Source organism: Petromyzon marinus, chromosome 47, assembly GCF_048934315.1.
Source record: "Petromyzon marinus isolate PM22_M1 ecotype Great Lakes invasive population chromosome 47, UKy_Petmar_22M1.pri1.0, whole genome shotgun sequence".
Classification (NCBI taxonomy): Eukaryota; Metazoa; Chordata; class Hyperoartia; order Petromyzontiformes; family Petromyzontidae; genus Petromyzon; species Petromyzon marinus.
In genome coordinates, this window is record NC_133713.1 from 9509444 (window position 1) to 9536455 (window position 27012).

General features: G+C 50.9%; 2 protein-coding genes across 2 annotated transcripts; one reads left to right on the plus strand and one right to left on the minus strand.

Annotated features, from left to right (window-relative positions):
* Positions 1–545: 545 nt before the first annotated feature.
* KCNRG (potassium channel regulator) lies at positions 546–8967 on the plus strand. Its single transcript, XM_076074278.1, has 5 exons — positions 546–680; positions 2573–2764; positions 4222–4341; positions 5229–5383; positions 7656–8967. Exons 1-5 carry the CDS (start codon positions 546–548, stop codon positions 7918–7920), a joined length of 867 nt encoding a protein of 288 aa, XP_075930393.1. The 3' UTR covers positions 7921–8967.
* A 5024-nt stretch (positions 8968–13991) lies between these two features.
* LOC142931032 (uncharacterized) lies at positions 13992–26266 on the minus strand. The gene is made up of 4 exons (XM_076074279.1): positions 26261–26266; positions 24981–25043; positions 21455–23993; positions 13992–16364 (listed from the first exon to the last, which is right to left on the minus strand). Exons 1-3 carry the CDS (start codon positions 26264–26266, stop codon positions 23052–23054), a joined length of 1011 nt encoding a protein of 336 aa, XP_075930394.1. The 3' UTR covers positions 13992–16364; positions 21455–23051.
* Positions 26267–27012: the final 746 nt, after the last annotated feature.

Sequence of the window (27012 nt, forward strand, 5' to 3'; positions counted from 1 at the left end):
ACTTTACATCCATATGGTAACCTAGAACGATCACGTATGCAGAAATACAATAAAATTATATTTTAAAAAAAACAATCACGACGTTTCGATCACAACGCAAGCGATCTTTGTTTTAATATAATTTTATTGTATTTCTACATACGTGACTTTTCCGAAAAAACCAATGAGTAATTTTATGCAGTCACGAAAGCTTTAATACTTTATTAACCTAGAACGATATTAAATACCTTTCTAAACTTGGTGATCTTTAACAATGTTGGTTTTCAAGAGTATCCAGCGAGCAAATTAGCTCACGCGTGCACAGCGTCCGTTGAATGTTTCTTGTTTACTCGCCCTGCTGTTCCTAGCGAGTAGGGACAGCTCACACAATGAACAATTGGGTGAAAATATTGACGTTCGTTCATTCGTACATTTATTTCGGGCAAGCGGGGTACTCGGATGAAACTAAATTCAACAAAGGGCGGCGTGCCGGGGGGGTAATAGCCACTGCTCTAGGCGGTAGGGCACACGTGAAGGCCACTGAACACCCCTTCACCCATTAGGTGATGTCGGAGTCCGGAGCTGTCCACCCGGTGGTGCTGAACGTCGGCGGCACGAACTTCTCCTCCTCCATGGCCACGCTCACGCGATACCCGGACTCGCTGCTCGCCCGCCTGGTGCATCGCGGCACCCATGGGCAGGTCGGTGGCGAAGACCCCAGTTAGCGAGCGCCACGGTGGCGAGGGGATGTTAACTCCCTTGCCTGGTATACAGCAGTAGCATCTCAGTAACCCAGCTCTGCCCTGTGCTGTTTCTAGGGATCAGGACAGCCACAACAGCAGCAGTAGCATCTCTGTTCTAGATTTAAAGCTTTCGTGACTGCTAAGATCCATACTCTTTGGTTCTATTGGGTAAAGTCACGTAGGTGAAAATAAAATAACAAAAAATCACGACGTTTCGGCCACAACACAAGCGGCCTTCATCAGGTGAAGGGACGAGACTGTCTGGAGGACAGCGCTGGAGTGGAAGAAGCCACGCTTAGATCACGACCTTTAAGCTGTGTGAGAAGAAAAAGACCACGTGCCTTGACAAAGGAATTAGCATATAATTTAGCATTGAAATGGCTCATTGAAAATGTGTACCTCTGCAGATGTGTATACATCTGCAGAGGTACACATCCGCAGAGGTACCCCTTGACAAAGGGGTACCTCTGCGGATGTGTATACTTTAACTTAGCTATTTCAATGAGCCATTTCAATGCTAAATTATATGCTAATTCCTTTGTCAAGCAGCGCTGATTGCTTTGTCAAGGGATACCTCGTCGGATGTGTATACTTTAACTTAGCTATTTCAATGAGCCATTTCAATGATAAATTATATGCTAATTCCTTTGTCAAGGCACGTGGTCTTTTTTTCTCACACAGCTTAAAGGTCGTGATCTAAGCGTGGCTTCTTCCACTCCAGCGCTGTCCTCCAGACAGTCTCGTCCCTTCACCTGATGAAGGCCGCTTGTGTTGTGGCCGAAACGTCGTGATTTTTTATTATTTTATTTTCACCTACGTGACTTTACCCAATAGAACCAAAGAGTAAGCATCTCTGTTGTCCATCTCTGCGCTGTGCTGTCTCTAGGGATCAGTACAGCAACAACAGCAGCTGTAGCATCTCTGTTGTCCATCTCTGCCCTGTGCTGTATCTAGGGGTCAGGACAGCCACAACAGCAGTAGCATCTCTGTTGCCCATCTCTGCCCTGTGCTGTATCTAGGGATCAGGACAGCCACAACAGCAGTAGCATCTCTGTTGCCCATCTCTGCCCTGTGCTGTCTCTCGAGATCAGGACAGCAACAACAACAGCTGTAGCATCTCTGTTACCCATCTCTGACCTGTGCTGTGTCTAGGGATCAGCAAGAACAGCAACAACAACAGCAGTAGCATCTATGTTGTCCATCTCTGCCCTGTGCTGTCTCTCGAGATCAGGACAGCAACAACAACAGCTGTAGCATCTCTGTTACCCATCTCTGACCTGTGCTGTGTCTAGGGATCAGCAAGAACAGCAACAACAACAGCAGTAGCATCTATGTTGTCCATCTCTGCCCTGTGCTGTCTCTCGAGATCAGGACAGCAACAACAGCAGCAGTAGCATCTCTGTTGCCCATCTCTGATCCTGTGCTGTCTCTAGGGATCAGGACAGCCACAACAGCAGCAGTAGCATCTCTGTTGCCCATCTCTGCCCTGTGCTGTGTCTAGGGATCAGGACAGCCACAACAGCAGTAGCATCTCTGTTGTCCATCTCTGCCCTGTGCTGTGTCTAGTGATCAGCAAGAACAGCAACAACAACAGCAATAGCATCTCTGTTGTCCATCTCTGCCCTGTGCTGTCTCTAGGGATCAGCAAGAACAGCAACAACAGCAGTAGCATGTATGTTGTCCATCTCTGATCCTGTGCTGTCTCTAGGGATCAGGAGGACAGCAACAACAGCAGCAGTAGCATCTCTGTTGTCCATCTCTGCCCTGTGCTGTCTCTAGGGATCAGGAGGACAGCAACAACAACAGCAGTAGCATCTCTGTTGTCCATCTCTGCCCTGTGCTGTGTCTAGGGATCAGGAGGACAGCAGCAGCAGCAGCCGCTGTTTGTGGACCGTGACGGGACGCTGTTCCGCCATGTGCTGGCCTTCCTGCGGGATGGGGCGCTCAGCCCCGGCCTGCAGGGCCCGGAGCTGCGCTCGCTGGGCCGCGAGGCCGCCTTCTACGAGCTGCACGCACTGGTGCGGGCCATCCAGCAGGCAGAGGTGGGCGCGGGCCCTCCCTGGTCATCGTCAGCACCATCAGCACCATCATCATCAGCACCATCATCGTCAGCACCATCATCATCAGCACCATCATCGTCAGCACCATCATTGTCATCACCATCATCATCACCATCATCGTCAGCACGATCAGCACCATCATCATCATCATCAGCACCATCGGCATCATTACCATCATCGTCATCACCATCATCACCGTCATCGTCAGCACCATCAGCACCATCACCGTCATCGTCAGCACCATCACCATCATCACCATCGGCATCATCACCGTCATCGCCATCATCGTCATCACCATCATCGTCATCACCTTCATCACCGTCATCGTCAGCACCATCGGCACCATCACCGTCATCGTCAGCACCATCACCACCATCATAACCATCATCGTCATCACCGTCATCACCATCATCGTCATCACCATCATCTGCAACATCGTTGTCAGCCAGGCGGTGGCTGTGTTGCATCACCGCGCAGACGTCGTGACACTTCAGACTGGGCAAGATGTAACTGATGCAGCAGCCCACTCGGTTAGGGTCCCCTCCTCCCCGTGTCCCCTCCTCCCCGTGTCTCTGTCTCCGTGTCTCTGTCTCCCCGTGTCCCCTCCTCCCCGTGTCTCTGTCTCCGTGTCTCTGTCTCCCCGTGTCCCCTCCTCCCCGTGTCTTCATGCCTCCGTGTCCCCTCCTCCCCGTGTCCCCTCCTCCCCGTGTCCCCTCCTCCCCGTGTCTCTGTCTCCCCGTGTCCCCTCCTCCCCGTGTCTCTGTCTCCCCGTGTCCCCTCCTCCCCGTGTTTTCATGCCTCCGTGTCTCTGTCTCCCCGTGTCCCCTCCTCCCCGTGTCTCTGTCTCCCCGTGTCTCTGCGTCCCCGTGTCTTCACGCCCCGTGTCTCTGTCTCCCCGTGTCCCCTCCTCCCCGTGTCTTCACGCCCCGTGTCTCTGCGTCCCCGTGTCTTCCCGTGTCTTCATGCCTCCGTGTCTCTGTCTCCCCGTGTCCCCTCCTTCCCGTGTCCCCTCCTTCCCGTGTCTCTGTCTCCCCGTGTCCCCTCCTTCCCGTGTCTTCATGCCTCCGTGTCTCTGTCTCCCCGTGTCCCCTCCTCCCCGTGTCTTCATGCCTCCGTGTCTCTGTCTCTCCGTGTCCCCTCCTTCCCGTGTCTTCATGCCTCCGTGTCTCTGTCTCCCCGTGTCCCCTCCTTCCCGTGTCTTCATGCTTCCGTGTCTCTGCGTCCCCGTGTCTTCCCGTGTCTTCATGCCTCCGTGTCTCTGTCTCCCTGTGTCCCCTCCTCCCCGTGTCTTCATGCCTCCGTGTCTCTGTCTCCCCGTGTCCCCTCCTCCCCGTGTCTTCATGCCTCCGTGTCTCTGTCTCCCCGTGTCCCCTCCTCCCCGTGTCTTCATGCCTCCGTGTCTCTGCGTCCCCGTGTCTCCCCGTGTCTCCCCGTCGCAGGCGGCGTCGCGAGCCGAGTTGCTGGAGGTCCGCTTCTCGCTGCAGGAGGGCGGCGCCGCCTTCTTCCGCGTCTTCGGCTCCCGCGCCGACTCCGTGCTCGAGCTCGCGGAGCGAGTCCACGTCTCCAGCGAGCACGAGCACGAGCAGCAGCACCTCCACTTGCACCAGCAGCAGCACCACCCGGTAACAACAGCAGCAGCAGCAGCAGCACGACATGCACCAGCAGCACCTCCACTTGCACCAGCAGCACCTCCACTTGCACCAGCAGCAGCACCACCCGGTAACAGCAGCAGCAGCACCACATGCACCAGCAGCACCTCCACTTGCACCAGCAGCAGCACCACCCGGTAACAGCAGCAGCAGCACCACCACATGCACCAGCAGCACCTCCACTTGCACCAGCAGCAGCACCACCCGGTAACAGCAGCAGCAGCACCACCACATGCACCAGCAGCACCTCCACTTGCACCAGCAGCAGCACCACCCGGTAACAACAGCAGCAGCAGCACCACATGCACCAGCAGCACCTCCACTTGCACCAGCAGTAGCAGCAGTAGCACCACATGCACCAGCAGCACCTCCACTTGCACCAGCAGTAGCAGCAGTAGCACCACATGCACCAGCAGCACCTCCACTTGCACCAGCAGTAGCAGCAGTAGCACCACATGCACCAGCAGCAGCACCTGTAGCAACACCAACAGGCGACCCACCAGGTAACAGCAGCTGTCACAACAGTACCGCTGCAGCAGCAGCAGATCCACCTGATAATTACAGGAGCCCACTCGCCAACCCTGCGTTGTAAGCCATCTGCTGCTCAGTTATGAGCACCTTCACTGCATGCAGAGCCGTCCCTAGGGGTACGGTTGGCTACGTACGGTGTGAAAGAAGTTCAACATAACAAAGGACATCGCGACTCTGCGACCTTCCTCTGTGTTCACTCGTGTGCCTCCATCTCTGCGCCCCTCCCCCCGCTCCCCCCCCACCCCTCCCGCTCCCCCCGCTCTCAGAGCTGGGCCGGGTGGCCGCTGCAGGCCGCTCCCACGTGGTCATCGTCGGGCCCGGCCGCCAGCCTGGAGCGCGTGGCTCTGCAGAGGCCCTCGCACCACGACTTCGTGTTCCAGTGCGGCCCCGCACCGTCCTCCACTGGCGCCAGCTTCGTGAGGTTCGGCCGCAACCACGCGAGATTCACTGAACTGTTAAAGTCCAGCGGTGGGGAAGCTTGCTTCTGCCAGGGGCCATTTGGATGTTTATGACATCATTCGCGGGCCATACAAAATGATCAACTTAAAAAAAATTCGCCTGTTACATTTTGGTCAAACATTTCATTTACTCGCCCCTAATGTGATGGGCCGGGACTGCTTCTCTTTGGCGAGGCGTGTGATGATGTTAGCTGGCGTTGACGATGTTGCTGCTACTCGCAACTGCTTTTCCAGGTTTGCTCTCCTAGATTTATTGAATTTCGAGTCCCGCCTGCGGTTGCCTTGGCAGGGCCACACCAAATGATTTTGCGGGCCTTAGACGGCCCGCGGGCCGGGCGTTCTCCACCCCTGAGTTAAACTATGAACTATTAGTTTTTATTTAATCCTACCAGGTGGTAAGGCCCCACTGAGCTGCGTAGTTCTTTGTTCAGAAGCGACCTGGACATCACAAACGATAGCTCGGCGAAGTGGCTTATCGTCACGTGGCAAAATGCATAGCGGCCGAATGACTCGGAACGCGTGGTGATGTCGATTCTAGACGTGGAGCGAAAAGCCGGAGGAACCGGAGAAAAATCCACGCGACCACGGCGAGAGAGAGAGAGACACCGCAGACTCCAAAACTACAGCAGGCGTCGTCAGGGTCGGGATCGAACCCACGACCTCCTGTACACCAAGCGAGGGAGTTAACATCTCCTAGCCACCGTGATGATGATGAGAGAGAGGGAGACACCACAAACTCCAAATATACAGCAGGCTTCAGGTTCGGGATCGAACCCACGACCTCCTGTATACCAGGCGAGGGAGTTAACATCTCCGAGCCACCGTGATGATGACAGAGAGAGACATGCAAACTCCAAATATACAGCAGCAGGCTTCAGGTTCGGGATCGAACCCACGACCTCCTGCATACCAGGCGAGATAGCTAACATCTCCTAGCCACCGTGATGAGTGTGGGGGGGGGAGGGGGTCGATAGTGGGAGGGGGGGTCGATAGTGGGGGGGGGGGGGGGGTTTCTCTTCCACAGCGAAGTCCTGTGGACAACAAGACACGTCCGCCATTGCGGTTATCACGGTCAGTGGTGGTGGTGCGGGCACCACTCCTCGGCACGTGGCTGTGGCTGCCCGTGACCCAGCGCTGCGGGGTGGCACCAGCGAGGCTCGGTGGGTCACCGCACACTGCAAGGGCCGTGAATCTCCCTGCCACGTGGGCGTCGAGGAGACCCCGAGCCCCTGGCTCGCCACGAGAAGGCGGCGCAGCAAACAAAAGAGACTGGTGGATCGCATCTCGTGTCCCGTCTGTGTGATGCATGGCGCGTTGCAGCCCTCACACGCGTGGCGTTCCTCTGTGTGCTCCGGTTTACTTCCACGTGTAAACCGCCCCTTCATTAGCCGATAACACCCTCATATATAAAAGACCGCAGAGCTTGGGAAATTGTTGGTCACGCCGGCTCAGGGCGCCACGGTGGCTAGGAGATGTTAACTGGAACACAGGAGGTCGTGGGTTCGATCTCGACCCTGACGCCTGCTGTATATTTGGAGTTTGTGGTGTCCCTCTCTCATCATCATCATCATCACGGTGGCTAGCAGATGTTAACTACCTCGCATGGTACACAGGAGGTCGTGGGTTCGATCCCAACCCTGACGCCTGCTGCCTGCTGCTGCTGTATATTTGAAGTTTGCAGTGTGTGTCTCTCTCTCCCTGTGGTCGTGTGGATTTTTCAACCGGGTCCTCCGGGGTTTGTTTCCCTTCATACATTTAGAAACAACGTTCGTTTCGAGTGTTTGGCTGCTGCACATTTCCACGTGATGATAGACCAATTCGTCGGGCTAGCATTTGTGGTCGCTTCTGAAATAAAAATAGCCCTACAGCTCCAGTGGGCCTTAAACAAGTGGTCAAATGAAATGTTTTAAATCGTGACCAGCGTACAAGCAGCAGCGGCGAGTCACACGTGGCGCCGGAGATGTCGCCGCTCGAATCCGGCAGGCCGCCCCGGGTAAAATGCTGCCCGTTTATTTCACGGTGAAAATACCACGTGACCGCCTGGCATACCACGTGACCGCCTGGCATACCACGTGACCGCCTGGCGTCTTCGCAGTGTGGACGTTTAAAGATTTGCGTGAGGCCATTCGAAGGTGAGTCATGGGCCTCTTGTTTTCCTGTTGTTGTTGCTGTTGTTGTTGCTGCTGCTGCTGAGTCGCGTGCGGTTTTTTGTTGTTGTTAATCTTCTTCGTCCAGGTACGTGTCGATCGAGCCCGATCAGCGACGACTGACCAATGGGGTGAACGTGCTCGGCCTGCTTATCGACACCGTCCTCAGGGAGGGCTTCCGATTGGTCGCCGCGCGCACCGCCTCGCCCGACGACAGGGTCGAGTGCTACACCTTCGAGCGAGGGCACCCAATGGGAGGCCAGCATCACGACAACAAGGCAATGGCAGCGGGGCGCGAGCAGCCAATCGGAGGGCACGGCAAGGCGGCCAATGGCAAGCCGGCGAAGAAGTAGCCGTTGGGGGGTAGGTTTGGTGGAGGGGGACTGTCCCTTGACCTCTGAGTCCGTGTCTCCACGTGTTATTGTAGAAAGTAAAGAGGACCTCTCACAACGCAACCCAGCGCCAGCCCCACCCACCTCTTCCGCCACCCATGGCCTTCTGGGAGTGCATAATTTCAGCAGAAGTTGAAAAACAATCAGCTAATTAAACTATAAACTATATCTTGACTTAAAGCTTTCGTGACTGCAGGAATTCGTATTCTTGGGTCTTTTCCGTAAAGTCACGTAGATAGGTTAAACTTTTCTACGTGACTTTACCGAAAGACCCACTGAGGTTTCCAGCTCAAGCGACCTGGCTGTCACAAATGATTGCTCAACGAAGTGGCTTATCGTCACGGAGAACTGTATAGCGGCCAAATTACTCTCAACGCATGATGTTGATTCTGCATGTGGAGGGAAAAACCAGAGGACCCGAAGAAAAATCCTCGTGACCACAGGGAGAGAGAGACACACAAACACCAAATATACAGCAGCAGGCGTCAGGGTCGGGATCGAACCCACGACCTCCTGTGTATCAGGCGACGCAGTTAACATCTCCAAGCCACCGTGATGATGATGATGAGAGAGAGACACCACAAACTCCAAATATACAGCAGCAGGCGTCAGGGTCGGGATCGAATCCACGACCTCCTGTGTATCAGGCGGGGAAGTTAACATCTCCAAGCCACCATGATTATGAGAGAGAGACACGCAAACTCCAAATATACAGCAGGCGTAAGGGTCTGGATCGAACCCACGACCTCCTGTATACCAGGCGAGGTCGTTAACATCTCCTAGCCACCGTGGCGCCCTCCGTGCTAGGGAAAGGCCGACGGAAGCGGATATCCCAGAACTACGTCTGAGGCCCCCTTCATCAAGTGACGACTCGCTGACACAGCAGGGGGCGGCACATTGCCACCCGCCGTGCCCCAACCCTAATGCCCGTGCCGTGAGGGTTACGGACCGACGTTTTGAAATCGCAGAGAGGGAGAATTTGGAGCCGAATTAAATTGTCGAACAAAATGTTATTAATCGTGATAATGTTCTGCGTATGTGTGTGTGCAGCTATTGATGAGCAGGCTGAGGCCATTAACTCACTCCACTTGAGAACTCAGTTTTATTGTCATTATCATCATTACGTTTGCTTCTTAAAAACTATTTTTTATGTTACCAGAAAAGGCCCACTGAGCTACGATGTAGCTAATTTTCAGAAGCGACCAGCCCACAAATGATAACTCAACGAAGTGGCTTATCATTACGTGGGAATTTATAGCAGCCAAATACTCTGACCGCATGCTGTTGATTCTAAATGTGGAGGGAAAATCTGGAGGACGCGATTTAAAAATCCACGCGACCACGAGGAGAGAGAGACACGCAAACTCCAAAAATACAGTAGGCGTCAGGGTCGGGATCGAACCCACGACCTCCTGCATACCAGGCGAGGTAGTCAACATCTCCAAGCCACCGCGGCGCCCTCAGGAGAGTCTCCTGATTCTCAGGAGGTGTCCTGCCGAGTTCTCACAGAAGGGAACGACGACCGCTAGGCTCGCCGTGTACGTTGAACTTCTTTCGCACCGTACGTGGCCAACCACGCTCATCGGAGGTGAGGTGGGGGGCTGGCGGGGGGGGGGGGACAGGACAACAAAGTAGACAACAAACAGCGGTACCAAAGAATTGAGCATAAGCTCCAAGCGGGGAATTTCGCGGGCCGTTTTTAAACGTTTAGAAATGTCGCCACGGGCGACCGAGGGCCCGATCGGGAGCCGGAGCGGTCACCCGTCCATGCAGGTGAACGAGGCGGTCACCCAATGCGCAGGGTTGCAATGGGGCGCCAAATTCTACGGGGGGGGATGAAACAAAAATACGAATAAAATAACGAAGATGTCATTATTTCAATACCCGTGCGTGTACAGATGGAATATGAATTGTAATTATTTTCTTGACATTTCTGAGAGCGTATTGGTCGGACAGACGGACAAAGGGCGAATAGTTACGCCTCTGTTTTAAAATAATACGCTTACACTAAAAAAAATAATCATTGAACGGAAAATAGAGGCAACGTGTTTCCCACTTCGCAAAAAAAAAAACAACCTCAGCCTAGATCTTGCCCTTGTGGTTCGGGGGTGAGGGCGCCGGTTACTCGGTCCGCCCTGGGGGCCGTCAGTTGGTGGCAGCTCGTCAAGCGACCGAACCCAGTGCCGGACTAAGCTCGTGCGGGCCCTGTAGCATGATGTTGTAAAGGGGCCCTAAATAACAACAACAACAAACACGTTAATTGTTATTTAAAGCTTTCGTGACTGCAGGGATTCATATTCTTGGTTCTTTCGGTAAAGTCAAGTAGAAGGGAAACAATAAAATAATACAAATTATGAACACAATAAAATTCTCACGACGTTTCGACTGCAACACAAGCAATCATCATCAGGTGTGAAAACCACAGCAAGAAAATTTGAAAAAAGTGGCGTTTTTTTAACGTTAGCACCACGGAGAGCGATTTGGCAGTTATTCAGATGGACGAGTCCATCTATGTTCAGAAAAGAGGAGGGGGGAGACGAAAATCATGGATGCGGTCTGAAAGCCACCGTAAGCGTGAACAATTAAGTTCCGAAATGGTTTATCAAATCCTTTCAATGATTGCTAAGCCATAATCCACCTTCTCGGTTGAAATTGTCTCTGTGTTTGTATATGTGGATAGCCTCATGAACGGATCTCTCATGGTAGCCAGATGGCTTGCTCGACGTATATATTAAACCACTAAAGTTTTAACTTGCACAGTAAAGTAATTGTATTTTTTCATTTGCTATACAGCCAGATAATCCAGCAAATCGCTAACCTTAAACACCCAGTCGTTCGTAAAAGTTGAAGGCGGTATAGTACTATAGTAATAGAGCAAGTGCAGAATCACTGAACCGGAATTGATAGCTTGAAAGCATTTAGCGCGGGGCCCTTGAAAGTGCGGAGCCCGTAGCTACTACTACTACATGTGTAGCTACTACTACATGTGTAGCTACTACTACTACATGTGTAGCTACTACTACGTGTAGGTACTACATATGTAGCTACTACATGTGTAGCTACATATGCAGTAGCTACTACATGTGTAGCTACTACATGTGTAGCGACTACGTGCGTAGCTACTACATGTGTAGCTACTACGTGCGTAGCTACTACATGTATAGCTACATGTGAGATTTGGAGCACACTCTTATAGGGAGTTGTCCTAATGTAAGCTTGCTACCTGTATAAAGACACCTATCCGCAGAAGCAATCAATCAATCAGATTCCAAACTTTCCACCATGGCCAAGACCAAAGAGCTCTCCAAGGATGTCAGGGACAAGATTGTAGACCTACACAAGGCTGGAATGGGCTACAAGACCATTGCCAAGCAGCTTGGTGAGAAGGTGACAACAGTTGGAGTGATTATTCGCAAATGGAAGAAACACAAAAGAACAAGAACTGTCAATCTCCCTCGGCCTGGGGCTCCATGCAATATCTCACCTCGTGGAGTTGCAATGATCATGGGAACGGTGAGGAATCAGCCCAGAACTACACGGGAGGATATTGTCAATGATCTCAAGGCAGCTGGGACCATAGTCACCATGAAGACAATTGGTAACACACTACGCGTGAAGGACTGAAATCCTGCAGCACCCGCAAGGTCCCCCTGCTCAAGAAAGCACATACATGCTCGTCTGAAGTTTGCCAATTAACATCTGAATGATTCAGAGGACAACTGGGTGAACGTGTTGTGGTCAGATGAGACCAAAATGGAGCTCTTTGGCATCAACTCAACTCGCTGTGTTTGAAGGAGGAGGAATGCTGCCTATAACCCCAAGAACACCATCCCCACCGTCAAACATGGAGGTGGAAACATTATGCTTTGGGGGTATTTTCTGCTAAGGGGACAGGACAACTTCACCGCATCAAAGGGACGATGGACGGGGCCATGTACCGTCAAATCTTGGGTGAGAACCTCCTTCCCTCAGCCAGGGCATTGAAAATGGGTCGTGGATGGGTATTCCAGCATGACAATGACCCAAAACACACGGCCAAGGCAACAAAGGAGTGGCTCAAGAAGAAGCACATTAAGTTCCTGGAGTGGCCTAGCCAGTCTCCAGACCTTCATCCCATAGAAAATCTGGGGAGGGAGCTGAAGGTTCGAGTTGCCAAACGTCAGCCTCGAAACCCTAATGACTTGGAGAAGATCTGCAAAGAGGAGTGGGACAAAATCCCTCCTAAGATGTGTGCAAACCTGGTGGCCAACTACAAGAAACGTCTGACCTCTGTGATTGCCAACAAGGGTTTTGCCACCAAGTACGAAGTCATGTTTTGCAGAGGGGTCAAATACTTATTTCCCTCATTAAAATGCAAATCAATTCATAACATTTTTGACATGCGTTTTTCTGGATTTGTTTTGTTGTTATTCTGTCTCTCACTGTTCAAATAAACCTACCATTAAAATTATAGACTGATAATTTCTTTGTCAGTGGGAAAACGTACAAAATCAGCAGGGGATCAAATATTTTTTTCCCTCACTGTACATGCGTAGCTACTACATGTGTAGCTCCACATGTCGTAGTAGCTACTACTACATGTGTAGCTACTACATGTGGTAGCTACTACATGTGTAGCTCCACATGTAGTAGCTACTTGTGCTACTACGATAATCCGGCACTGGCCGCCCCTGATTGCGACCCAAGATATTCAGCGATGCCGACCCCAGCGTTCCTCCTCCTGCTGAGCGAGGCGGCCACCTCAAGAGTCGGGTGGGGGAGGGAGGCCTTTGGAGTCGAGACGGGGTGGGGGTTCCTCTTGCCAAGGAGCCATTCCCAGATGCGATGACACGTGGCTCGGCTCGACTCTAGAAGTTCATCGCGAGTGGTTTTCTTAGCGTCTGACCGCGACTCCGACGGCAGCGCGTCGGAGTCGTCATCATCATCAGCCTTGGTCTATCAACTGCTGGATGCAAGCCTCACCAACGCTGTGAACGACGCTCTTTCGCTCCCATTCACCGGCTGATCTCTGCTCAATCTTCACGGTCGTCGTCCTCTTGAAAGTGCTCCCTCCTTTAGGGGCTGCCACGGTGGCTAGGAGATGTTAACTAACTCGCCTGGTACGCAGGAGGTCGTGGTGTCGATCCTGACGCCTGTTGTTTATTTGGAGTTAGCGTGGATTTTCTGCGGGTCATCCGGATTTTTTTTATCCTCCACGTTTAGAAACGTGTCTAGATTATTTGGCTGCTACAAATGTCCACACGATGATGAGCCACTTTGTCGAGTTACTATTCGTGGCCAGGTCGCTTATTTAAAAAAAAAGAATAACTACATAGCTCAGTGGGCCTTACCTGGTAACATTTAAATAGTTTAGTGGGGTTTTTTTCGCTGCTATTCTCCCACCAGAACTCTTCCATCAGCCACTATCCCCTTCAGGACGTGTTCCGCTGTGCCAGTATTCACGTAGCAATGCGCTGTTACCTGTTGGGAAAGCTACGCAGTACTACATCGATCACCCAAACACACACAAAGACCCCCCCCCCCCTCCCCCCCCCGTATAACCTGTAACAGACTGTTGGGGCAAGTGCTGTTAGCGAGCACCTATGAAGGCCGGCACGGCGCACGAGGGGGTGGGTGGCCAGCGCCACGTACAACAACAGCCGCCATTCGTCACGAAGTGGCGTTGACGTCGCCACGGCGGCTGTACCAGGCTAGGTGCACCTTGAGGCCACGTGAAGTGTCGAAGGCCCCGCTGGCAGGTCTCGGGACAGACCCAGGTGCCATGGGTCGGCTGACTGAGATGACCGGCAGATGCACCACCAGCTGTACCCCCTACTGTGCCAACTTGCTGTATTCTATCCACCCGGCGCTCCGCTCGTTGTTGTGAGCGTCGCTCCTCTGCCCTCCGTTGTTGCTGGAGGGCGACTGCCTCCAACTGCCCAGTAGCAGCGTCCTTCACCAGCCTCCTCCACAGAGGCCGATCTTGACACTGCTGGTACCGGTCGTGTGCAAGGCCACTCAAGTCCACATACACACACGCGCACGCACGAACGTGTGTTTTTTTCTTCCATTCACGGCGTTTTATTGCAAAAAATAACAATCGATGCAAATATTCGCACGATGTTAAGTGGAACAAGCCCATTTGACACGGTCTTACAAACAAGGCACGCACGCACACACGCGCACATCCGTCCATTTATTTGTGAAAAAAGTGGTGCCTAATTGTGATAACGGCCCGCATAGCGCCTGAATCTTTCCTCAAATTTAACCAAACTTTTAAAAAAATGTTTCCACTCCCCGCGTTGCGGGGAGGCGCATTTAGCAGCGCGGTGCGGTTCGTGATGAACGCGCCTGATTACGCAAACAACCAGAAATAATTTCGAATGTGTTTTATGAGGGGGCGATGTTTTATATATATCCAGGCAGTCCTCCGTCCCGATTATCGCCACACACAGAAAAAAAAAGAATATCCTGCAATGTGTTCATCAGAACCCTGAGGATTTCACCCTCTCTGAGCTCAAAATACAAACATTTGTTTCAATGAAATACATGTTCATACATAACAATGGTCCTACAATACACGCGCGGTGCACGTGCACATATTTACTGCTTGTATCCGTTTACAAAACGCAGGTTAATTTGCATGTTCATGTGCACGCTTGTCCCTGCGTTGTTTTTGCACTGACGGCCTGCGGAGTGCAGAGAGGGCACTTGACTCACAACAGCTGTTGAGGTGGCACGACCACCGATGCATCTGTCACGTGGTAACCATGGATAGACAGCACCCTCTTCGTGTTGTGTCCGTGAGAAACCGGCGTGGCCGTGAGAACCCCGGTGCTCGATTCCCGCTCACGGCCAGCACCCAGTGACGATTATCTGAACCGGTCCTGGGCCTCCCCTAGGTCGACTCAGCCTCAAATGAGTACCTGGCGCGGTGGTGTAGTAAACATCGCCACTGGGGGGAGACAAAGGCGGCCGGGCGTGGTGCTGACCCACCCAACCCAACCCCCTCGTGTACCCGTTCCGGCCTTCATAGGGTGCTCGCTAGCAGCACTTGCCCCAACAGTCTGTTACAGGCTACACGTGGGGTGGTGGTGGTGGTGGATCTTTGTCTTTGTGTCCGTGAGTACTCCGGCGTGTCCGTGAGTAGGCTCAGCAGCGGCAGTCGTGAGCACCCTACCCTTGTGCTGCAGCACACCACGCTCTGGCCGAGCCAAAGCTAAACAGATCGTGTTGTGCTGCTGCACCAGTGGCCGGTTTCGCCTGCCCGCTGCTGAGTCAGATGCCCGTCCGCTTGACGCTTCGCCCACCTGCTCACATGGTCATCGCCATCAACACACACACACACACATATATATGGTGTGCGATTTATATGCTAATTTCACACGTATGGAATATTTTGTTCACGTGGTATATTTGTCATATTACCGTAGTCGCCCGCCGATGCTGAATGTAATTGCCGGCGAAATCGTCGCACTCCTAAAAACCCTAATTGTCGTGGATTTGCTCTCCAACACACCGGTGGGCTGAAGTAGTCACGAATTGGCACGTTCTGTTTACGTGACAAACCTTACCGGTTGGCTGTGTCGGGTGGTGGTGGGTTAACGACATGATTATACTTACGCGATCTAACCCCCACCCCCCACTCCAACCAAACAAACCTTTATTATGAATGTAACCGCTTATCCCGAGCTATTCATGCCTTGGCCGTTGCATCGTCCTTGTACTGTCCGCATTTTTGCGGCCAATCCGTTTCAAGGGCAATGCACACACCGTCAGAGCAATGCGTGTTTGCGTGCACGTCTTGTTATATACGACGTGCCCGATGTGTGTGTGTGTGCTTCATGCAGACTTGATGGTGCCACGTCGTTTGGTGCTTGAATATCTTTAGCGCCTCCGGTGTTTATGCCAGGGAGGGTTAAAGGCTTTTTATTTCTTGTCTTGATTTTTTTTTTAGTAAATCAGGGTAAGGCCTGCGTGCGTAGCTACGTCTTGCATCGGCGCCTCAAATCAGCGCGGTTGTCTACGTACGGTGCGAAAGAAGTTCAACGTACATGCAAACGTACTTACGGTGCGTGTGTTGTTGCCAGCGCGTCCTCGGACCTGCGCGACGTGCAGCAGAGAAGGGGAAAGGGCTCAAGGCGACAAAACCCCGTGGTTGTACCGTACTTCTATGCTTGCCACGCTGGTGATGTGTTTGGTGAACGCGAACCACCACCCTCCAACGGACCCGCACGGTGGCGTGGGGGAGGCCCTCATCCAGCAGTGGATTGACACACGTGGGAGGGAGGGGTTCGAGTAAAGAATAAAGGAGGCGGGTCGTGGGTTTGATTTCTCGGTGATTGCACCGCGGCTGCCGCACTCACTTCCCCTGGATGCGATCATCCTTCTGAGACATCGCCCTCTGGGCTTTCTCAACCCAGCGACTGCACGCACACACACACAGCAATACACACGCGCATTGTATGATGTCCACATACACACACACAGCAATACACACGCGCGTTGTATGATGACCACATATATACACACACACAATAATACATACGTGCATTGTCTGATCACTGGACACACACACACACACGTGATCCATACACTCATTGTCTGATGGCTTGACACACACACACACACACGTGATCCATACACTCATTGTCTGATGACTTGACACACACACACACACGTGATCCATACACTCATTGTCTGATGGCTTGACACACACACACACGTGATCCATACACTCATTGTCTGATCACTGTACACACACACACACACGTGATCCATACACTCATTGTCTGATGGCTTGACACACACACACGTGATCCATACACTCATTGTCTGATGGCTTGACACACACACACACACGTGATCCATACACTCATTGTCTGATGGCTTGACACACACACGTGATCCATACACTCATTGTCTGATGGCTGGACACACACACGTGATCCATACACTCATTGTCTGATGGCTTGACACACACACACACGTGATCCATACACTGATTGTCTGATGGCTTGACACACACACATACACGTGATCCATACACTCATTGTCTGATGGCTGGACACACACACACGTGATCCATACACTCATTGTCTGATGGATTGACACACACACGTGACCATACACTCATTGTCTGATGGCTGGACACCGCAACTGTCTCGTTCCGCCAGTCCGACTGACGGACGGATACGGTTTAAACTCAACACAAGAAGCGTCTTAGAATGTTTTATTATAATCTTATTTTTTGGTCATTATTTACTATTTATTTTCTCCACAGCCCACTGTCGAATCGCAGCCGTGCTAAAATTGGCGTTTTGTAATGTTAAAAAATACATTTTAACTTTAGGTGGACCAAAAGTCATAACACATAGGGTTATTTCAAATCGGTCGCTTACAAAACTCCCACCAAAAAGCCCGAACTAAGTTAGGCGAAACGTTTTTGATGGATCTTCAAATATTACTCAACTGTAATCATTCATAAACTCGCTACACCGAGACCACCAACTCGCTACACTTGAGAACCCAGTTTAATCACAGCTCAGTCGACGTCAGTTTATGGATCTCTGTGTAAGTTCATGGGTCTCTGTGTAGGTCTATGGGTCGCCGTGCAGGTCTATGGGTCTCTGTGTAGGTCTATGGCTCTCTATGTAGGTCTATGGCTCTCTGTGTAGGTCTATGGGTCTTTCGACATGTCTATGGGTCTCTATACAGGTCTATGGGTCTCTGTGTAACCCAACTTAATCGCTTGCGGCAAAATCAAACAAACGTTTAATCGCTACGCGGAATCTCAGTGGCACAGACTCAGCATCTCTCCCTCGGCCATTATAAACCCCTGGCCTACCAAGAGTTATGCACATAGCCTAGGATTAATTAACATGCATGCATGGGGCCATTAATGATATCTTCCCTTAGTCTTAAGTAACGTCGCAATCCACTGCACTACGAATATAATCCGTCTTGGCACGGGAAGCTGACCGGGGGCGTTCGTCCGTAGAGAGCAAATGAGATTTTGGAGCTCGACCCCCGGAGTCAAAGATTAACGTCACCAACGCAATGGGCGCGATCGGCGGTGATCGTCTCTACCGGTGGACCCGATTGAGTGGAGGGAATTCCACGTTACTATGACAAGGACCATCTCGCCACGGTGGCGAGATGTTAAGTGAGCTCGCCTGGCTACTGTCTCTCCCTATGGTCGCGTGGATTTTTCTCCGGGTCCTCCAGATTTTCCCCCTCCAAATTTAGAAACGTGCGTTCAGACTATTTGGCTGCTATAGACTTCCGCGTGATAAGCCACTTCGTTGAGCTATCACTTGTGGCCAAGTCGCTTCTGAACAAAGAGCTACAGAGCTCAGTGGGGGCCTTACCTGGTAAAATAAAAAAAAAATATTTGCGTTTAGCCCGTGAGCCAAAGCAAAAAAATTGGTGGCAACTCATGTAGCATCACAACGTTATTAGCACCGACCAAAGAGAGTGACTTTCTGAGTAACCCCACTCATTCGAAACGGTTCTCACTCAACTCACTGTTACTGCTGACATTCTATTCTCGTGTAGGGCAGTGATGTGGTTAAGGTGCCGAAGGCCAGTGTCGAGGTCTGCTGCTACTGCTGCTGCTGCCCACGACGAAAGGGCCTCGGCAGAGGGCGAGAGAGTTCGTGTCGTGTCGCTGTTCCTCTGGCGTTGAAGGAGCGCAGGCCCCAGTGGGTTTACCATGGGTTGCAATGGCCACAATCGCACTCCTGTAGCTTGTGTCTTCAATGTGTATGTGTCTCTGTGGGTCTCTACGGTGTCTCTATGAGTCTCCGTGGGTTTACCGTGGGTCGCACAGCCACAGTCGCACGAATGTGGCTCGCGTCTTTCATTTTGTCGCTTACGGAAATTTGAACCGGTGGGTCGTACCGATGAACTGAAATATTTGTTTTTGGCTGATGGACGATACAACCCCCAAAGCACATTCAGATGGCCAAGCAGCACAACCAGAGCAGACACATAGAGAGAGAGGGGGGTGGGGGGGAACAGAAAGATCGGCCGAGTTACAGAAAATGTTAATGATAAATGTGAAATAACGTGGTTACATGGATAAATGGCGTTGATGCGGAGAATATAAATAAAACATAAATAGACACGCAGACGAGAAGTGCTCCTCCGCGTCGACTCGAGGTGGATAACTGCAGAGCTACGGCTTTGATGTGGAACCAGGAACGAGGCGTTGAGAGCATCGGTCTCAGTTTCAAAGGGGGTAGGGGGGTTTAGGGTCCCTTATTCAAGAGAGACAGACACGCGAAGGGCACTTCCTGCAAGTAAACAAGACGGCGGATGACAACAACAACAACAACGACCCCCGGGATAGTCGGAGACGTCGGTGGAGCCGTGGGGCAACGGGTCAGCACGTGACGCCGTGCAACCGGCGACCGGCGACCGGCTAAGTTCAATTCCAGAGCCACGGCTAACGTGAAGCGACGATGTTGACACCTTTGAGCAGCGGACCCCAGACCGCTGCTCTCTTCGCCAACCCGCACAGGCTAGAGTGGTTGAAGTCATGGCAACAGCAACAACAACAACAACGGCGACAACTACCCGTGGCCAGTCACGGATTGGACAAACTTGCTTTCATCCAGCAGTGGATTTTGACAATGGACTGCAGGTTAATGCGATAAAAAAGAGTATCGACAACAGAAAGGGATGCAGTAAACATCCACTGTTGTCCATAATACATATTTCTTCTTTGGGGGGTTAGATCGCGGAAGTATATAAATTGTGTCGTTAAACCCTACACCACCCGACACAGCCAATTAGTAAGGTTTGTCACGTGAACAGAACGTGCCAATCCGTTACTCGTACAGCACTAACCGGTTGTGTGTTGGAGAGCTAAACCACAACATTAACACTGAGTAACGACACATTTATATATTCATACGCGATCTAACCCAAAATAAAACCTGCATTATGGTTGATATTGGTCGCGAGGACCTACGTGTTAAACCCACTGTTGTACTGTAATTATATGCTCCGGCGTCTATTGATCAAATTAATCAGACGGACGACGACCATCTAAGAACGTAAACTAAACACAATTTTTATTTTATTTTACCAGGTAAGGCCCCACACTGAGCTACACAGCTCTTTGTCAGAAGCAACCTGGCCACCAATGATAGCTCAACGTAACGGCTCATCAGCACGTGGACATTTATAGCAGCCACATTACTCTAAACGCGTTGATGTTGATTCTAAATGTGGAGGCGGAAAAACCGGAGGCACCCGGAGAAAAAAATCCACGCGACCACAGGGAGAGAGAGACACGCAAACTCCAAATAATACAGCAGCAGGCGTCAGATCGAGATCGAACCCACGACCTCCTGTAGCCAGGCGAGGTAGTTAACATCTCACCACCATCACGCAATGCCCGTGCTCCCCGCCTTCACCTAAACCCTCACTGACCGGCGTGGTGAAGTATAGCTTTTAAAACACACACAAAAAACACTGCCTTCATTGACACTCGCGATGAGTTTCCCCCATCGAGTGACCGCGGCAACAGCACGCGACGCTTGAACACCACCGCTTGGCAGGCACACGAACGCCCGCCTCTAATGTCCTCTCTCACGCACAAGCGTCCTTTTTGGCTTGAAGTTAAACGTCGCTACGCCCAAGCAGCGATGCTGCTGACGGCGCTGACAAATTCCAATCCCTGCGATTGCCCGGCAGCATACGGGAGCGAAGGTGGGCATCACCACGGCGAACAGAGAGCAACACCAATGGAGACTAGGCTCTAAGAAAAGCTGTCTCGGGTGTGGAGCAATCAAATTCAAGGACAGTGCATATTATCAGAGTTGTCTTTTTTGTTTGCATTCTGACTGCTTGTGTTGTGGTTTTTGCAAACATGATGCCTTGAATAAAGGTGTCAGTTTTTGTGCCAGTTAAAAGGGTAAAACCTATTCCTATTTCCAATATATAAGAACATATAATAATATATTATTATGTATTATATTTATATGAATGTTTGTTTTTTTGTTATACACCCTTTCTGGCAATAAAACAGGTGTTTAGATGTCCAAACACCAAGCAGGAAAAAGTTTTGCAAGGAATCGTGCCCGTAGTAGACACACAACACTCGCAACACACAAAAGGCATGCCCTGGTAATATTTTCTTTGAATCTGATTGGTCCACAACAGAGACAGACTTCTTTCGGGCCGAGTCTCAAACAGAGAACGCCAAACAGGCGAACAGCACAAGGACAATGCACTACCAGGGCATTCAGAGCTCGATCCGAACCGTAGCGAACTACGGATAAACAACGTTGGATTGTATTTTTGTATTGTTTAATACACCTTGTATAGAGCGGACTTTCACACGCGGGGAGCTGTGTGTCTTAGCAGTAAGCTATGTTGAGAATAGCTCCCTCCCCCCCCCCACCACACCGAATGGGTTACGAACCCCCACCACCACCCCCTGCCTCCCCCCCCCCCCAAAAAAAAGTTATTCACAAAGTCGATGTTGTAAATTGGTAGAAGGTACCTGGCAAATGGTGTCGCTTGAGCAGCAGTTGTTGTTGTTGTGACGCCACGTGTTGTACGGGAATGTTTGCGCCTTTTCAAGAAGCGTGATTCCACCCCCCTCCTCCGTCCTCCCTTTTGTGTTAACACTCATTTAGAGCGGCCAAGTGAGCGTGAAACTTTAAAGTACCAAAATAAAGTTTATTTTAACAAACAAAAAAACATGCATAGTATTATTGTTGTTGTTGGTTGGGTCTTTCGGTAAAGTCACGTGGATGACGACCGCTTGCGGTGCGATCGAAACGTCGTTGCTTTTTGTTTATTTTATTTTAAATAATTTTAACCTATCTACGTGACTTTACCGAAAGAACCAAAGAATATGGATTCCTGCAGCCACGAAAGCTTTAAGTCAAGATTTCACATACATTGCTAGTTTAACACGTAGGCTTTCGCGACCAGTATTATTATTACTGAAGGTATTATTAAGAAGTTAATTAGTTACTTCTTCAGCCCACCGTTTTGTTAACGTTATACATTGCTTACTGATTGGCCCTGTCGGGTGGTGGAGGGTTGCGACACATTTATACTTACGTGATCTAACCCAAAAAAAAACCTTTATTCTGAATGTATATTGCTAACCCACGCAAAGCGGGACGTTTCCGATAAAGACCTTCAAAGTTCTTGGTACTTTCGGTAAAGTCACACCTGATGGTGATTGCTTGCGTTGCAGTCGAAACGTCGTGAGAATTGTATTGTTTTATATATTTTTTAATTATTCTATTGTTTCCCCTTCTACGTGGTGACTTTACCGAAAGAACCAAGAAAATGAATCCCTGCAGTCACGAAAGCTTTCAATCAAAATGTAGACCTTCAAAGCTCACCGGATTCCTCGTGCAGTCTATATAAAAAAAAAACCCGATTCCCGTTAGTCTGACATCTACACAAGCCGCGCATTTGTGATGTCGTTCGATTGACACTGGCAGTCGCCGAAGACAAAACAAAAACGCCGCGAATCTTGCACAACCGCGCGTGCTCAAAGTTGACTCCCAGAGCCTTCGAGACAAACCAAACGGGGGGCCGGGTGGGGTGGTCTCGCTTTGCCTCGGAGTTCTGCCTCTCAACTCAGCCCGCTCGCCACGGAGGGCGCAACTTTTATGTGCAGCCGAGGGCAGCGTTAATAAATTATTAATTTAACTCCACCCATTCCCCTCCCCCCCCTTCTTCCTCGTCGTTATTTTGGGAAACCAATTGGGGTGGTGGTGGTGGTGGAGGAGGGCGAAGCGGCGGTGGGGGAGTGTCACGCGGTCTGAGTGTTGGCAGTGGCGGTGGTTGTGACGTCACTGTAGGTGGTGATGGCCCCGCCCCCTTGTTACGTCATACCGCGTGGGCTTCCCCAGAACGTGAAGCTCGGTCGACCGAGTGCACATCGCACATTTTGACCGTCCGCCTCTCGCTCTCTCTCTGTCTCCGCTGGATTCATAATAATTTGGCCACTCATGTTGAGCGTGAAGCAGGACATTGAACCACTTGCTCCAGCACCACCACCACGCCCGCCGACAAAGATCCCCCGTATAGCCTTTTAGCAGCCTGTTGGGGCAATTGCCGTGAGCGAGTTGTATCTATGGAGGGCGCCATGGTACACACGTGTGTGTGTGTGTCTGTGTGTGTGTGTCTGTGTGTGCGTGTCTGTGTGTGTGCCTGTGTGTGTGCCTGTGTGTGAGTGTGTCTGTGTGTGTGAGTGTGCCTGTGTGTGAGTTTGCCTGTGTGTGAGTGTGTCTGTGTGTATCTGTGTGTGAGTTTGCCTGTGTGTGTCTGTGTGTGTGTGTATCTGTGTGTGTGTCTGTGTGTGTCTGTGTGTCTGTGTGTGAGTGTGTCTGTGTGTGTGAGTGTGTCTGTGTGTGTGTGTCTGTGTGTCTGTGTGTGAGTGTGTCTGTGTGTGTGTGTGTCTGTGTGTGTGAGTGTGCCTGTGTGTGAGTTTGCCTGTGTGTGTCTGTGTGTGTGTATCTGTGTCTGTGTGTGTCTGTGTGTGTGTCTGTGTGTGTGTCTGTGTGTGTCTGTGTGTGTGTCTGTGTGTGTGTGTCTGTGTGTGTCTGTGTGTGTGTATCTGTGTGTGTCTGTGTGTATCTGTGTCTGTGTGTATCTGTGTGTGTCTGTGTGTGTGAGTGTGTCTGTGTGTGTGAGTGTGTCTGTGTGTGTGTGTCTGTGTGTCTGTGTGTGTGTGTATCTGTGTGTGTCTGTGTGTATCTGTATCTGTGTCTGTGTGTATCTGTGTGTGTGAGTGTGTCTGTGTGTGTGAGTGTGTCTGTGTGTATCTGTGTGTCTGTGTGTGTCTGTGTGTGAGTGCGGGGAGCGGGAGTGTAGCGGTAGGCGCGCCGCGCTGCGAACCCCGTGACCCAAATTCGATTCCGAACGCCAGTGACGATTATTTGAACCGATCCTGGGCCTCCCCTAGGTCGACTCAGCCTTAATGAGTTCCTGGTGCGGCGTGTGAATATAAACACTAGGGGAGACAAAGGCGGCCTGGTGTGGTGCTCCTCGCTAACAACACTCGCTCCTACAGTCTGTTAAGGCTATACGGGGGATCTTTGTCTTCGTTAGCATAGGGTGTTGGTGGGGTGGGGGTTGCTGGTGTTGGTGCTGGTGACGTTGGTTGTGTTAGTGGTGTTGGTGGTGTTGGTGGTGTTAGTGGTGTTTGTGGTGTTAGTGGTGTTAGTGGTGTTGGTGTAGTGGTTGGTGGTGTTGGTGCTGGTGACGTTGGTTGTGTTAGTGGTGTTGGTGGTGTTAGTGGTGTTGGTGTAGGGGTTGGTGGTGTTGGTGCTGGTGGCGTTGGTTGTGTTAGTGATGTTAGTGGTGTTGGTTGTGTTAGTGGTGTTGGTGGTGTTGGTGGTGTTGGTGGTGTTGGTGTGGGGGTTGGTGGTGTAGTGCTGGTGGCGTTGGTTGTGTTAGTGGTGTTGGTGGTGTTAGTGGCGTTGGTTGTGTTAGTGGTGTTGGTGGTGTTAGTGGTGTTGGTGGTGTTAGTGGTGTTAGTGGTGTTGGTGTGGGGGTTGGTGGTGTTGGTGCTGGTGGCGTTGGTGGTGTTAGTGGTGTTAGTGGTGTTGGTGGTGTTAGTGGTGTTGGTGGTGTTGGTGTGGGAGTTGGTGGTGTTGGTGCTGGTGGCGTTGGTTGTGTTAGTGGTGTTGGTGGTGTTAGTGGTGTTGGTGTAGGGGTTGGTGGTGTTGGTGCTGGTGGCGTTGGTGGTGTTAGTGGTGTTAGTGGTGTTGGTTGTGTTAGTGGTGTTGGTGGTGTTGGTGTGGGGGTTGTTGGTGCTGGTGGCGTGGTTGTGTTAGTGGTGTTGGTGGTGTTGGTGGTGTTGGCGTGGGGGTTGGTGGCAGTGTTGGCAGTGGCTCTGGTGTTGTGATGATAACGGCGCAGCTGCTGGTGCCAGGGAAGGTCACGGTGGCGTCGGAGGTGTTTGGTGGTCTCGTGCTTTGCGGGAGGGGGAGACGGAGAGAGGAAAGGTCTGGGTCTGGTGGACGAGGCGAAGTGAAATGCCACACGCACACAATCACCCAGTCATCCTTGCCAGCCACGGGCAGCCCACACACGGCTGCGTCGAGGGCCAGTCCGCGCGTCTATTGCATCCATACCCCAGGGGAAAAAAGAGCCAATCTGTCAGTCTAATGTCTAGAGACTCCATCAGAGACCATTCGGCCAGTCAATTGTCTAGAGACCCCATCAGAGACCGGTCTGTCTGTCCACAGCATTGCCTAGAGACTGGTCTGTTCGTTTCGCGTGTATGTTTTTTGTTATGTTATACGAATTAAATGTATCAACCTATTACCACAGTGCTTGTACCAGGCTCGGTACATTTTGAGGCCGCATGAAGTGTCAAAGCTTCATGGGCTGGAGGAGTTCACGGGACAGCCAGGTGTTATGGTTTAAGCCATGAATAGGACGTGCAGATCTGCTACGTGTGTGTCCCACTGTGCCAAGTCGATGTATTTTATCCGTCCGACGCTTCGCTCGTTGTTGTGAGTGTTGCTTCTATGCCCTCGTTTGTTGCTGGGGGCGACTGCCTCCAACTGCCCAGTAGCAGCGTCCTTCATGAGCCTCCTCCACAGAGGCCAATCTCGGCATCACTTGCTGGCTTACTGCGCCAGTTCTAGATTTAAAGCTTTCGTGACTGCTAGGATCCATACTCTTTGGTTCTATTGGGTAAAGTCACGTAGGTGAAAATAAAATAACAAACAAATTAACAAATAATCACGACGTTTCGGCCACAACACAAGCGGCCTTCATCAGGTGAAGGGACGAGACTGTCTGGAGGACAGCGCTGTCGAAACGTCGTGATTTTTTGTAAAAAAATTTGTTATTTTATTTTCACTTACTGCGCCAGCATTTGACAAGTTCACTCAGCTCCACATCACTCCGTCTCTTCCCTAGCCCGTGCCGCGCCCGTTTAGCCCCCTCTATCCAAACGAACGCTTATTCAGCATACACATAAACACACACAAAGACAAAGACCGCCCCAATAAACTAAACAGGCTTTTGCAACAAGTGCTATTCGCAAGCACCAGTTAAGGCCGACACGACAGCCTTTCTCTCCCCCGTGCTGATGTCTATATATCGCAACAGGTAGTCGTTTACGGCAGAGTAGACCTAGGTAATGCCCAGGACCGGTTCAGATACCCCCCAGTGTTGTTTGCTGTTCGTGAGCGGGAGTCGAACTCGGGTCGCCAGGTTCGTGGCGCTGTGCGTTAACCGCTACGGTTGTATGCACACGCAGTGCTATGTACACACAAACACCACACACCGATACGAACCACGTGGAAATCATTTACACACTTACCAACATTTATGCAACCTCACGAACGCGCGTACACGCGCGCACCCGCAAACGACTTACGCACATCTTCTTGGTTATTTCGGTAAAGTCACGAAGAAATGGAAAAATAAAATAATAAAAATAAAACATTATAAAATATGTTTTTTTTATTTTTATTTTATTTCCCTTCTACGTGACTTTACCGAAAGAACCAAGAAGATGAATCCCTGCAGTCACGAAAGCTTTAAATCGAGACTCACGCACAATTAGACACTTCCCATGGCCAACACACCGCTGTGTTGAACTAGTAAGTAATACGTAATTGGCATGTTTTGTTTACGCGACAGACCTTGCTAATTGGCAGTGTCGGGGGATCGGGCGGCGTTTAACGAAAAATGTATATTTGCGTGATCTTACCCCCCCCCCAAAAAATAATAATAACTATATTAAAATTTGATTTAAAGCTTTCGTGACTGCAGGAATTCATATTCTTGGTTCTTTCGGTAAAGTCACCACGTAGAAGGGAAACAATAATAATAAAAATATAAAACAATATATTTTGTATTATTTTATTGTTTCCCTTCTACGTGACTTTACCGAAAGAACCAAGAATATAATAACTATATTATGGACTGCACGTACGTTGAACTTCTTTAGCACCGTACGTAGCCAACAGCGCTAATCACTGCCACGCTCGTGTGGACACTCAACCACTGGCACGCGCGCGTAATTACCACTTACTCAAACTCACACTTATCGTTACTCACACACATACT